Source organism: Physeter macrocephalus, unplaced genomic scaffold (genome assembly GCF_002837175.3).
Source record: "Physeter macrocephalus isolate SW-GA unplaced genomic scaffold, ASM283717v5 random_392, whole genome shotgun sequence".
Taxonomy (NCBI): Eukaryota; Metazoa; Chordata; class Mammalia; order Artiodactyla; family Physeteridae; genus Physeter; species Physeter macrocephalus.
The window spans coordinates 15,619-28,151 of record NW_021145678.1 but is presented as its reverse complement, the minus strand read 5'-3'; the positions used below and the strand labels follow the sequence as shown (position 1 = coordinate 28,151).

Genomic DNA, 12,533 nt, shown 5'->3' with positions numbered 1-12,533 from the left:
CCCCCCCCCGCCTCACTCTGCAGGAGATTATGCGTGACTATATCCAGAAGCACCCCGAGCTCAACATCAGCGAGGAGGGCATCACCAAGTCCACCCTCACCAAGGCCGAACGCCAGCTCAAGGACAAGTTTGACGGGCGACCCACCAAGCCACCTCCGTGAGCGCTGCCCTGGGGCGGGTGGGCGAGTGGGCAGCTAGGGAGCCGGGCTGGGGAAGGGCCTCAGCCCAGGCTCTGGAAGTGAGGGGGCTGCCGCCCTGGGCCTCCCAGGTCGCTCACAGGGCCGCTCCTCCCTTGCTGCCGGTTGTGACAGGAACAGCTACTCGCTGTACTGCGCAGAGCTGATGGCCAACATGAAGGACGTGCCCAGCACAGAGCGCATGGTGCTGTGCAGCCAGCAGTGGAAGCTGCTCTCCCAGAAGGAGAAGGATGCCTACCACAAGAAGTGCGACCAGGTGAGCCGTGGCAGGAGCCAGCCCTGGAGAGGGAGGACTCCTGGAGAACCTTGGGGTTTTGAAGCATGAGGTCTGACCCCTGGGCACCTGCTTCAGACATGGTGTTGTACTAGGTTTAGCATCTGGGCTGATCCGGGCAGATTCTCGGGCCTCGCGCTTACCATCTATGGAGGGAGACTAGGCCCTGTCCAGGCTCTGGAAGGTCTGCTGAGGGCTACTGTTTGTCCCCCGAGCATGGGAGGGTCTCCGGTGAGGCTGCCCCCGTGATGACCCTGACTCCCCTTCCTTCCCCAGAAAAAGAAAGATTATGAGGTGGAACTGCTCCGTTTTCTAGAGGTGAGTGTGCCTTTCGGGAGGGCGGTGGGCAGACAGAGGCCGGCGGATTGGTGAGCAACGCCCTTAAGGCAGCCAGGAAGCAGCCTGGGGACCAGACCTTCAGCCCTGTGCTGCCCCTTCCCCCACCAGAGCCTGCCTGAGGAGGAACAGCAGCGGGTCCTGGGGGAGGAGAAGATGTTGAACATCAACAGGAAGCCAGCCACCAGCCCAGCCTCCAAGAAGCCCTCCCAGGAAGGGGGCAAGGTGGGCAGGGGGCACGACCAAGCAGGTCCTGGTGGGGCGGGGGTGGCGGGGCTCCCCGTGAGCTCCCCGTGAGCACCCCGTGGACCCCGACCCTCTTTGCACATCTACAAGGGTGGCTCGGAGAAGCCCAAGAGGCCTGTGTCAGCCATGTTCATCTTCTCGGAAGAAAAGCGGCGGCAGCTGCAAGAGGAGCGGCCTGAGCTTTCAGAGAGCGAGCTGACCCGCCTGCTGGCCCGCATGTGGAATGACCTGTCAGAGAAGAAAAAGGTCAGGCTTGTCAGACCGGAGGGGCTGCCGGGCAGAGTCTGGGCTGCTTCTCCCCTGGGGGTAGCTGTACTTCCTCACCCTGCCCCAGGTGTGTGTGGGGTGTGAGCCGCAAGGGTGCCTGGGTGCGGATGGTGGGGCTGGGAACCCAGCGAGCCGGAACCGGAAGGCGGGAAGCTGTCAGCTGTGGGCTGTGGGCTCCCTGGGGAGCAGGGCCGCCGGGCCGCTTGAGCCCCTGGCAGGAGACATCTGCACCGGCCCACGCCTCTGCTCACCCCACCCTTGCCGGTGGCGGGGAGAGCCTTCAACTGCTGGACGAGCCACGTGCGCCCCCTGGGGGTGGCCGGAAGGCTGACGCCTCTGCCACCCCTCCGCAGGCCAAGTACAAGGCCCGGGAGGCAGCACTGAAGGCCCAGTCAGAGAGGAAGCCAGGCAAGCTGCCAGAGTCGCCCAAAAGAGCCGAGGAGATCTGGCAACAGAGTGTCATCGGCGACTACCTGGCCCGCTTCAAGGTGGCAGGCAGTGGGAAAGGGGTTGTTTGGGGGGCTTTTTTCTTCCTTTTCTTTTTCTTTCTTTTGGTTTGTGTGTGTCTGTGTGTGGTGGTGTTGTCTTTCTGCTTTGTTTTTCCGTTTTCTTTTTCTTTCTCTTTTTTTTCTGGATAAGTAGTTGCTTTATTATTAATTTCATAGGAAAGGGGTTGTTCTGCCACCGCCCATGCAGACCCGCTCCAGCCCTAGGTGACCCTTCCCACAGCTGACACCCCTGTCTGTCCCCAGAACGACCGGGAGAAGGCCTTGAAAGCCATGGAGATGACTTGGAACAACATGGAAAAGAAGGAGAAACTAATGTGGATTAAGAAGGCGGCCGAAGACCAAAAGCGATATGAGGTAGAAAGAGGGCTTCTGGTTAGCGCGGTGGGGTGGGATGGAGCTGGGGCCACCTCTCTCCACTTAAAACTCAGGAGCACCCTCCTGGGTGGGCAGCTTTCCTCACTGCGTGGGACTTGGAGCCAGAAGTCCCAGCTTGGGTTGTGTGACCCTAAGTAAGTCTCTTAACTTCCTTCTCTGAGCCTCGGTGATGCATCACTAAAACGGGGGCAATGATACTAGTCGTGTGAGTGCAATCATGGAAGCACTTCCGGACGGCAGTGCCTGTCTGGCACAGATGTGAGTTGTTCGGAAGTTGCTCCCTGGCCGTGCCTCAGTTTCTCCTCCTTCCTGGCACATAAAAGGAGAGTCAGCTAAGGACTGATGGCATGGGGCAGGCGGGAGGATGAGTGTGACCTTGCCGGGTGTCCCCACAGAGAGAGCTGAGTGAGAGGCGGGCACCCCCGGCTGCTGCAAACTCATCCAAGAAGATGAAGTTCCAGGGAGAACCCAAGAAGCCTCCCATGTGAGTCTGGGGGCTGGAGTTCCACCCTAGGGATGGGGAGGGTCAGGGCAGGACGGCGGCTTGGTGGGTCTCCTGACCTTCCCCTGCAACACCCCCGCCTCCCAGGAACGGTTACCAGAAGTTCTCCCAGGAGCTCCTGTCCAACGGGCAGCTGAACCACCTGCCACTGAAGGAGCGCATGGTGGAGATTGGCAGCCGCTGGCAGCGCATCTCCCAGAGCCAGAAGGAGCACTACAAAAAGCAGGCCGAGGAGCAGCAGAAGCAGTACAAAGTGCACCTGGACCTCTGGGTCAAGGTGAGAGGGCCGGGGGACCCTAGGAAGGAAGACGGAAGCATCATCGTGCTGGCTGGTCTGCGTTCATGATTTCCTTCAGTGTCTTAGCAGTCCTTCAGGGTAATGATTACTATCAAAGATAAGAAAACCAAGGCTCAGAGAGCTTAAGTAACTTAGCCAAGGTCACACAGCTAGGGAGTGGGAAGATCCAACTCAGACTGCCTTTTCCTCCCTCCAGCTGGGACCAGGGGACCTCTCCTAAGACTCTGGCTCAGCCCCTAGCCTCTGAGCTTCCCTTCTGTGCCTTGCCTGAGCAGTCAGATCTGTAAAGCGGGGAGAGTCACTGATGTCCTCCCCGGCCACCCAGGCAGGTTGGCCAAGGACCCAGGGAATTAGCAGGGTTTAAGTGTTTCAGAAGTTTGGTGAGCCCCAGACTGCGTTGGCAGTGGCTCTGGACTTGGCTTCTGGGGAGGAGTGATGCAGCCAGGCTATGGAAGTCATCGTGTGGGGCTTCTCTGAGTTGAGGAAGGCCCTGAATCTGGAGCCTCCGTTTGGGTAGAGCAACGGGACAGACATGAAAACCAACAGTCTTAGGACAGGGTAGCTTAGAAAAGGCTTCAGGGCATCTTAAGCAGAAACACTGAGCTGTGTTCTCAGGTCCCTGGGGTTCTCTGCAGAGACCCAAGGTATGGGGAGACTGGGACGGGCGAAGGTGGGATGGCGGTCAGTGCTCAGCCCACTGCCTGGCACTTGGCCAGCATGCTCAGTCAGCAGTGGTTTGGGTCGTGTTCCAACCCTCACCTCCTTCTCTGTCTCCCCCAGAGTCTGTCTCCCCAGGACCGTGCGGCATATAAAGAGTACATCTCTAATGTGAGTCTGGGAGCGGGCTGGTGTTGGGATAAGGAGGGCACTTGGTGGGGGATGTTTGGAACTCATGGCTGCTCCCTTTGCCCACGTCCCCATCCTCTCCTACAGAAACGTAAGAGCATGACCAAGCTGCGAGGCCCAAACCCCAAGTCCAGCCGGACCACCCTGCAGTCTAAGTCGGTAAGGAGCCCCTCTCAGAAGGGGGACGGGGAGCGGGGGTCCGAGGTGCCTGGAGTGGTGTGGCAGGGACCACTGATGTGCTTCCATCCCTCGCAGGAGTCTGAGGATGACGATGAAGAGGATGAAGATGAGGAGGATGAGGACGATGAGGAGGAAGATGACGAGAACGGGGACTCCTCCGAGGACGGCGGGGACTCCTCCGAGTCCAGCAGCGAGGACGAGAGCGAGGATGGGGACGAGGTGGGGTGGATGGGGCACGGTGGGAGGGGAGAGTGGGGCCCTGCCGGGACGGCCACCTGGTGACTGCACGTTCCTTGCCTCACAGAATGAGGAGGATGACGACGACGAGGACGACGACGAGGACGAGGACGAGGACGAGGACAATGAGTCCGAGGGCAGCAGTTCCAGCTCCTCCTCCTCGGGGGACTCCTCGGACTCGGACTCCAACTGAGGCTCAGCCCTACCGGGGCTCCCCTCCCAACTGACCACCTTTGTTTCTCCCCCATGTTCTGTCCCCTGCCCCTTGGCCTCCCCCACTTTCTTTCTTTCCCTTTTTTTTTTTTTTTTTTTTTTTTTTTTTTTTTTAAACAAAATACGGTGGGGGGGGAGGCACTGGAGGCGCCCAGGCCAGAACTCTTCGGCCTCAGAGACATCAGCCCTGGGGGGCCCTCCAGGGAGCACAACCATCACACTGAGCCACCACTGGACCGGCCCAGCCCACCCCCCTCTGCACTTGCGGTTCCGGCATGGACAATGGACCTGGGAGTGGGATGGGGGGGGGGGGGTCCCAAAGAGTTCAGTGAGGCCCCCTACACCTGCAGCCCGACCCAAGGGAGGGTGGAAGCTTGGGGAAGACCCCTTTCTTTCCAGAGGGGCTTGCAGCCTGGACCCCTACTTTGGAACTGGAGGCAGGGAACATGGGAGAGGAGGGCGGGCGCCTATGGGAAAATAGGCACTGCCCCGTGGCCCTCTCCTGCCCCCTGCGGGAAGGAGCTGCCTGGACCCACTCACGGGAGGGGGGAGGGGGCAGAAGTGTTTTTTATATATGTGTATATATTTTTTTTTTTTAAGCTCTGAGCTGTCAACGAGACGTTTCCTACCGACCTCGGCTGCCGTCTCTGTTGTCATTTCTGGGAGAGGGAGGGTTTAGAGGGTAGGTTTGGGACTTTTTTAAAACGGTCTTGATGCGTATGGAAAAGTGTATGTGCGGGTGTGTGTGTGTGCGCGTGTGCGTGCGCGTGTGTGGCCTATACATAGCATGGGTGCACCTGTGGATGTGTGCAAAGGCACGTGTGCGTTTGTGCGTGTAAGAGAGAAGGGAGCGCCCACCTCAGTCTGTGAAGCTGGTAAAAGGGTTGGTGAGGGCCAGGGAGACACTGATCCTGGTGGGGATAGGCCGGGGTGGCCCCTTTCTCCGTATCTTCTGATTTGCTTGATCTCTAATTCAATTTGGGGGGTGTACTGAAGCCACTCTGATGTTTCCTATACTGGTTTCCCTCTGTCAGGGTCACTGGAGCTACTGCTAGTCTCCAATATCCAGCAGGACTGTGGGGAGGGGGAACAGACCAGGTGAACCTTAAAGCTTTGATTTGGTGGGAAAGGCCCCTGCAGCTCATCTGAGGGGTCACCCAGCCACCCTGGGCTCTGAACCTGGCCTTCAAGAAATGTGTTGGAAGCTCTTAACTCACACATCCCTCCTGTCTTTCCCCCCGCATATCCTCCAGCTACCCCACGCCTGTTTCCTTTGATTTCTCAGGTGTGCTCCCTTCCCCGCCCCACCTCCCCAAATCCACAGCTGGGGAAGAGGTCTGAAAAAGCTGCTTTTGCAGCTGTCCTCCTAAACCTTCCCAGCCATCCCCCTCATTTTGGTTCCCTGATTCCTAGATTCTTCATAAGCCAAGCCACCTTGCCTCTCTGTGGGTTTAATTTTTGTTGGTTTGTTTTTTATTAAATTTTGGCTTCTCTCTTTTTTAAAAAAAACAATCACGTCAGTGACCTATTTAATTGGGGCTTTGTGCATTTCCACCTTCCCCTCTGAATGAAAGCCAAGGGATGGGGAAGAATGGGAACTCTACCTAGGAGGTGGGATGGGAAAGGTAGGTCCCCTTCCCAGAGGAAGGCAGACCATCTGCTTTGCCTTAGCCATGGTGCTGGGGGGGGTGGGGGCTAGGGAGGGACACTCCCCACTTCTACTCCCCTTTGTCCTGATCCTGGAATTAGGTACAGGGGTCCGTAGGTTCTATTTCTTCCCAAGAGCCCCTGCAAAGAACCCCATTACCCTGAGTGCCCCTGCGCTGTTGTGTTTTAGCGGAATGTGTTTTCATTTAAAAACAACTTTGAATGGGGCACTTTTTTTTTTTCCTGTTTTAAAAATTGAAGAATTCTTACAGTACGAACAGGGCTGTGGTGGTGGGGGGGGGCAGTTAGTGCTGTGAGAGGTGACTCGGTGCATTTTGGCACTGGGATGCGACGGCTGGGGTGGGAGGACCCTCACTCCACCCCACCCCCCGTTTTTTTTTCTAATATTTAAGAAGTGTTTTTGTAGGTTTCAACAACTGCAACTTGAATTTGCATCATGGGAGGTGGGAGGGAATGGCTTAGAGGTGTCTGCCTAAGCTGAAGGCCAACTGTGGCAGTTTTGTTTTCCCTTTTTTTGTACAATAAAGTAAAAAACAAAGGTTTGACTGCTGTCTGATCACTGGACTCAATGAAGGGCGAGTAGAGACAGGGGCGACCGGATAGTATCAATGTGGAAAGACCCTCAATTCAGTTTGTTCACCTCGGGTTGTCAGACCACTAAGGCCTGAGAATTTGGGAAACAGATAAATTATTTTCTCCCGGAATGCACTGCCTTGAAAAAGGGACGAACCATTAGGGTCAGGGGTGTTCACCATGGTCATGCAAGGGCTCATCTTTGGGAGTTGGGGTAACCCTCCCACCTTGAGCCCTCAGCCTCACCAGGGTTAGGAATGACTTTCCTAATGACCCAGACCTCTGATGGGAAGTGGGCTGGGCTGAGATGACGTGCTCTCTGATGTTAAGGAAGACAGCCTTCCCTCCACTAGCCTTGGCTGGGTTCCTGCAACCACCAAAGGCTAACGACCCAGGGCCATCTAAGACCTCTCCGTTCACCCCACGCCTCTCTCTCACTCTTGGCCAAACTTCTGAAAAGCTCCTTGCCCCTCACCGTCTCCCATTTCCTCATCTCCCACCCACTATTCCCCTGAGGTGACTCGCTGAGGTCACCAACATGTTCATCAATTACACCCAGCGGACACTTGTCTGTCTCTCTTTTTTTTCAATGAATTTGGCTGCTCTGGGTCTTAGTTGCGGCACAAGGGATCTTTTAGTTGTGGCACGTGGATTCTTAGTTGCGGCATATGGTTTCTTAGTTGCGGCATGTGGGATCTAGTTCCCTGACCAGGGATTGAACCTGGGCCCCATGCATTGGGAGTGTGGAGTCTTAACCACTGGACCACCAGGGAAGTCCCACTTGTCTGTCTCTTGACTTCTTGGTCTACTCTGCTGGCATCCGCTCCTCCTCCTCATTCTTTTTTTCTTTTTTTTTAAATAAATAAGGGATTGATTTTATTTCTCTACTATTTATTTTATTTACTTATTTGGTTGTGTGGGGTCTTAGCTGCGGCAGGTGGGCTCCTTAGTTGCCGCTCATGGGCTGCTTAGTTGCGGCACGTGGGCTCCTTAGTTGAGGCCTGTGAACACTTAGTTGCAGCGTGCATGTGGGATCTAGTTCCCTGACCAGGGATCGAACCCAGGCCCCCTGCATTGGGAGCATGGAGTTTTATCCACTGTGCCACCAGGGGAAGTCCCACCTCCTCCTCATTCTATCCTAGGTGTTCAAGTCACTCTATGAACCCCCAGTTATCACCCATAGTAACCATTCCAAAAGGTGGTCTCTATAGAGACCACTCTTCCAAGCTGCAGACCCGTACAGACTTCAGTGTATCCTTTGGGATATCTTGCAGGCACCTCATACCCCAAGACCCCAGATGATCACTAACTATCTGGTCATTCAATCTAGAAATCAGGGTATCATCCTTAAGTGCTCACTCCCTATTTCATCTCTTAGTGAAAGGTGAAATTCGCTCACCTAGACCCGTCCATTCCATTTCCCGTATCTCTCTCAAATCTGTCTACCTGCTTCCATCCCCAGCCTCTTCAGGCCATCACCATTGCTCAACTTCTGCAAAGACCTAAAACTGGTCTTCCTGCTTGCTCTCTTGCCCCCTACAGTCCATTCTGCACACAGCAACCAAAACTATCTTTTTAAAACAAATCTGATGACCTTACACTTACAACTCCTTGTCTTACAATGACCCTAAAAGGCCTAGCCCTTGTTTCCCCTCTCCCTTCTCTCACTCCACTCTTCCTAATCACTCACAAGGATCGAGCCAAGGGATCTTTTGTTCCTCAAACGTGCCTACCACAGGACCTTTGCACTTGTTTTCTCTGCCCAAAATGCCATCCCCCCAGCACTACAGATAGCTTGTTTTTCCCATCCTTCAGACTTAAGCTCAAATGTCACCTCACAGGCCTTCCCTGACCACCCTCTCTAGAGAGGCCTTCTTCTACATCTCCTTGTTTCTGTATCTGTTTACTTGTTCATTGTCTATCTCTCCAAGTAGAAGGCAACGTATCTGTTCATTCATTACAGTAATCCCAGCACCTAAAAGTGCCTGGCTTACATTTTACAGTCAAGAATTATTTGTTGAGGGACTTCCCCGGCAGTCCAGTGGTTAAGATTCTGTGCTTGCACTGCAGGGGACGCAGGTTCGATCTCTGGTCAGGGAACTAGGATCCCACATGCTGTGCAATGCAGCCAAAAGAAAAAAAAAAAAAAAAAAAGGAAATATTTGTTGAATGAGGGAATAAATAAGGCCCACAATGCCCTGGGGGATCTGGTGCCCTTGCTGGCCTCTCTGCCCAACTCCAGCTACACAAGCCATCCAAGATTCAAACACACCACACTCTCTTCCCAGGCCTCTGCACATTCTGCCTATACACATAACCGTTCTCTCTGCCTAGAATGTTCCTCTTCACCTCTCTTCCTAGTTAATTCAGGGCTCCACTTAAAAGACCACTTCCTCCAGGGAGCCTCCTGACCCCCTGACTAAAAGATCTCTATGCATTGGTTTCTTCGGCAGCCTGGATGCCTTCACATTCAATCTTTCTTCCACATCAGGCTTTGCTGGGCTGTAAGCCCCACTAGGACAAGGTCTGTGTGTCTCTCTGGCTCACTGCACTTCGCCCAGAGCCTGGACCAGTGTAGTCCTTAGTGTTTATTGACTGGTGCTAACTGTGGAGACCGGCCACGTGCCCAAAGAGGTCACCACCACAGGCTGCTCAGGCCAAGTGCCAAATGAATAGTACAATCCAGTTTTAAAGGAGTTTCTTGTGAGGGTGGCCAGGGGTGGAGAAGTGAGGAAGGATTTAGGTAAACAGGGAGGAGATAGGAAGGCTTCCCGGGCATATGTAAATTCCTTAGGGCAGGATGTACTGGACATATTCCGAGACTAAGAAACAGATCAGGATCATCGGAGTGGAGAATTCCTGATTCACACTGTGGAGACACCTGAAGTCCTGGCCTCACTACTTTGCTCTAGACTCAAGTTCAAACACCTTCTGAGAGTCTCCACCAGCTGATTCCACAGTAACTCCAACATATCTCAAACTGAACTTTTCATTGTCCTGTATCCTCACATCTCCTCCTCAGAGTTCCCCATCTTGGTTAATGATGTATTCAGGGTCTCTCTCTCCTTTACCCCACACATCTCAAGCTATAACAAAAACCTACTACTTCTAAGCTCTCCAGACTCCACATTCCAGAGTGATCTACTAAAAATGCAAGTCAAACAGCTCCCCTTGAGGACTCCTCACGGCCTGTAGGGTTAAAGCCCGCAGACTCCTCAGCACACCCTTAGTCCTGCATGGTCTGCCCTGCTTACTTCCTGCTATTTCCCCAACCATTCCTATGTTCCAGCCAGTGCCCAGACTTCTGGGCACTTCACTTTTTAAAAAATATATATATTTATTTATTTTTGGATGCGTTGGGTCTTCATTGCTGCACGCAGGCTTCCTCTAGTTGCAGCAAGCGGGGGCTACTCTTCATTGTGGTGCGCGGGCTTCTCATTGCTGTGGCTTCTCTTGTTGCGGAGCACAGGCTCTAGGCGGGCAGGCTTCAGTAGTTGTGGCTCGCGGGCTCTAGAGCACAGGCTCAGTAGTTGTGGTGCACGGGCTTAGTTGCTCCGCAGCATGTGGAATCTTCCCGGACCAGAGCTCAAACCCGTGTCCCCTGCATTGGCAGGCGGATTCTTAACCACTGCGCCACCAGGGAAGTCCCTGGGCACTTCACTTCTGAAGCTTCTGTGTGACATATCTAGTGCCTTCTTGGCCCGCCTTGACCTGGCTCCTCTCCCACTAAAAGCAGCCTTTCCTGACCAATCCTTTTACATCAATTGATTCCTTCGCCTGGCCACCTCTGTCCCCTATGGTTAGCTCCAACCACGGATGGAACCCGTGCCCCCTGCAGTGGAAGCGCAGAGTCTTAACCACTGGACCGCCAGGGAAGTCCCTAGCTCTCTTATTCTTATTACACTGGCAATTATTTTCCTACAGGTCTGTTTACCCCGCAAATTGTGAACTTCTTGAGGAAGTATAACTGTATTTTATTTTTGCATCCCAGCACGGATGCACCATAAGAATCCTTACAGCACACCGTTAAGAGTAACAGCTAAGATTTATCAAACACACTGAGCTGAGTTTCTCAGGGACTGACTTGTCAATCCCCATAACAACCTAATAAGATAGGTACTATCATTATACCCGGTGACAAAAGTGTAATCTGGGGCAACAGAGAGTTCGTTTGCTCAAGTTCATTTGTCAAGTCCACAGATTTAAATTCAGATGATTCCTGGTCTTAACCACTTAGGACTACTGCCTCTATAAATGCCTGCTGAAGACTAAAGAATCAGTGATGGTCCCAAGTATATGATTTAAGACTTTCCTCATTTAATCTCATCTTCTGAAGGAAGAGGGCTGTCATATACAGGACTCCAGACACAGAGAGTAACTGAGATGGAAGCGCCAGTCTAAGCATCTACTGCGGCTGGGAAAGGCCCTTTGCTCCAGAAGAGGGACTGTGAGAGCGCGCGGATATGGGCACACCCTGGGGAGTAGAACCGGGTCGGAGTGAGGGTCTGGCCACTGACTGGCAAGCTATGGAGAGGAGAGGTGGGGGCGCGGGGTCCAGCGTGGGTTCCGGAAGCAGGAAAGACGAGCAGGTGTGGTATCTAAATTAGGATGAGGGCGGGGAGGGCGCTCCGCTCAGACTGGCACAGCTCGGCCTCCGCCCTCAGCGGAGGACCCTCATCTCGGGCGTCTGTTGGTTCTCAGGCCTGGAGCGGGCTGAGACCCGCCCAGGAACACGGGGAACCGAAGCTCGGACGAGCCCCCTTCAGGTTTTCTGGCCTGAGTTGCTGCGTCCCACTTCAACTCTGGCCTCTTCACAGAAGCGGCTGCACGCTTCGGGGTGAACTCCGGGGTGGGGGCGCTGGGGGGAAAAAGAGCCGGGAGCCCGGCGGGAAGGGCGGGGGAGCATGGGCCGGAAGGCGTCCCAGGCTCGGCTGGGAGCCGGCGCTCTCTTTCGACGCCACCCGCTGCCCCCGCCCCGGAGCCGGCCGGGACGGCACAACGTCTCCGCCCCCAGCGCACCGCGCACCTCACCTTGAACGCCGCTCCACCCACCGCCATCCTATTGGGCCGGCCGGGCCGAGGCAAGACGGCAATTGGCCGAGGTGGCTCCCGAAGGCCCCGCCCATATCCCCGCCCCCGTCCCCGTCCGCCGGTACTTTGGACGGCGGCGTGGCGCCCCTCCTCCCCGCCCGGTCCCCGCCCCCTGGAGCAAATGCTGCCGAGCTGCGGCCGCGGGGCAGATGCACGCGCTCGGGCCCTTCTAGCAGGCGCGAGCAGTCGCTGGGCGCGCGAAAGCGAAAGAAGGAAGAGGAAGGGAGGGCGGGGGCGGGGTGTTGAGGAGGGGCGGGAGGAGGAAGAGGAGGAGGTTGGAGCGCGCTCGCGCTTGGCCTCGCGCCCGCGCGAAGGGAGGGGGGAGAGGGGCGCGCGCGCGCACGCTCGCGTTCTCGCTCGCTCCATCCATCCATCCTCCGGTCGCGGCACGCGCGCGCGCTCCGGGCTCGCGCCGCACCCCCCGCCCGGGAGAGGCGGGCTGGAGTGGGGGGCGGGGGGAGGGGCGCGCGGACGGCGCGCGGATTGCGCGCGGGCGGGGTGAGGTGAGGAGGAGGAGGCGGCGACGGGACGAGAAGGGAGGGGAAGGGGCCATGGCCGCCCGGTGAGGCGGCGAGGCGGGGGGGCGGCCCGACCCCCCGGCCCCGGGCCCTGGGCCCCGGGGAGAGGCGAGGACGGACCGACGGACATGGGGCTCCGGAGCAGCCGCCGCCGCCGCCGCCGCCGAAGGACGCGACCCTGAGAGGCCGCCGGGCCCCGGCGC

At 56.0% G+C, this 12,533-nt stretch overlaps 1 protein-coding gene across 4 annotated transcripts in view; it reads left to right on the top strand.

Annotated features, from left to right (window-relative positions):
* Positions 1-5,113, top strand: part of UBTF (upstream binding transcription factor) — a 15,076-nt gene extending 9,963 nt beyond the window's left edge. For all 4 annotated transcript variants that reach the window (XM_024130439.3, XM_024130440.3, XM_024130438.3 and 1 more), the window contains 13 exons: positions 24-157; positions 312-453; positions 748-789; positions 919-1,032; positions 1,144-1,299; positions 1,674-1,808; positions 2,073-2,183; positions 2,600-2,688; positions 2,794-2,983; positions 3,785-3,832; positions 3,938-4,009; positions 4,106-4,249; positions 4,335-5,113. In XM_024130439.3, coding sequence (XP_023986207.1) covers positions 24-157; positions 312-453; positions 748-789; positions 919-1,032; positions 1,144-1,299; positions 1,674-1,808; positions 2,073-2,183; positions 2,600-2,688; positions 2,794-2,983; positions 3,785-3,832; positions 3,938-4,009; positions 4,106-4,249; positions 4,335-4,460 — 1,503 coding nt within the window. In that variant the 3' untranslated portion in view covers positions 4,461-5,113. The remainder of the gene's footprint in view (positions 1-23; positions 158-311; positions 454-747; positions 790-918; positions 1,033-1,143; positions 1,300-1,673; positions 1,809-2,072; positions 2,184-2,599; positions 2,689-2,793; positions 2,984-3,784; positions 3,833-3,937; positions 4,010-4,105; positions 4,250-4,334) is intronic.
* The last annotated feature ends 7,420 nt before the right edge of the window (positions 5,114-12,533 follow it).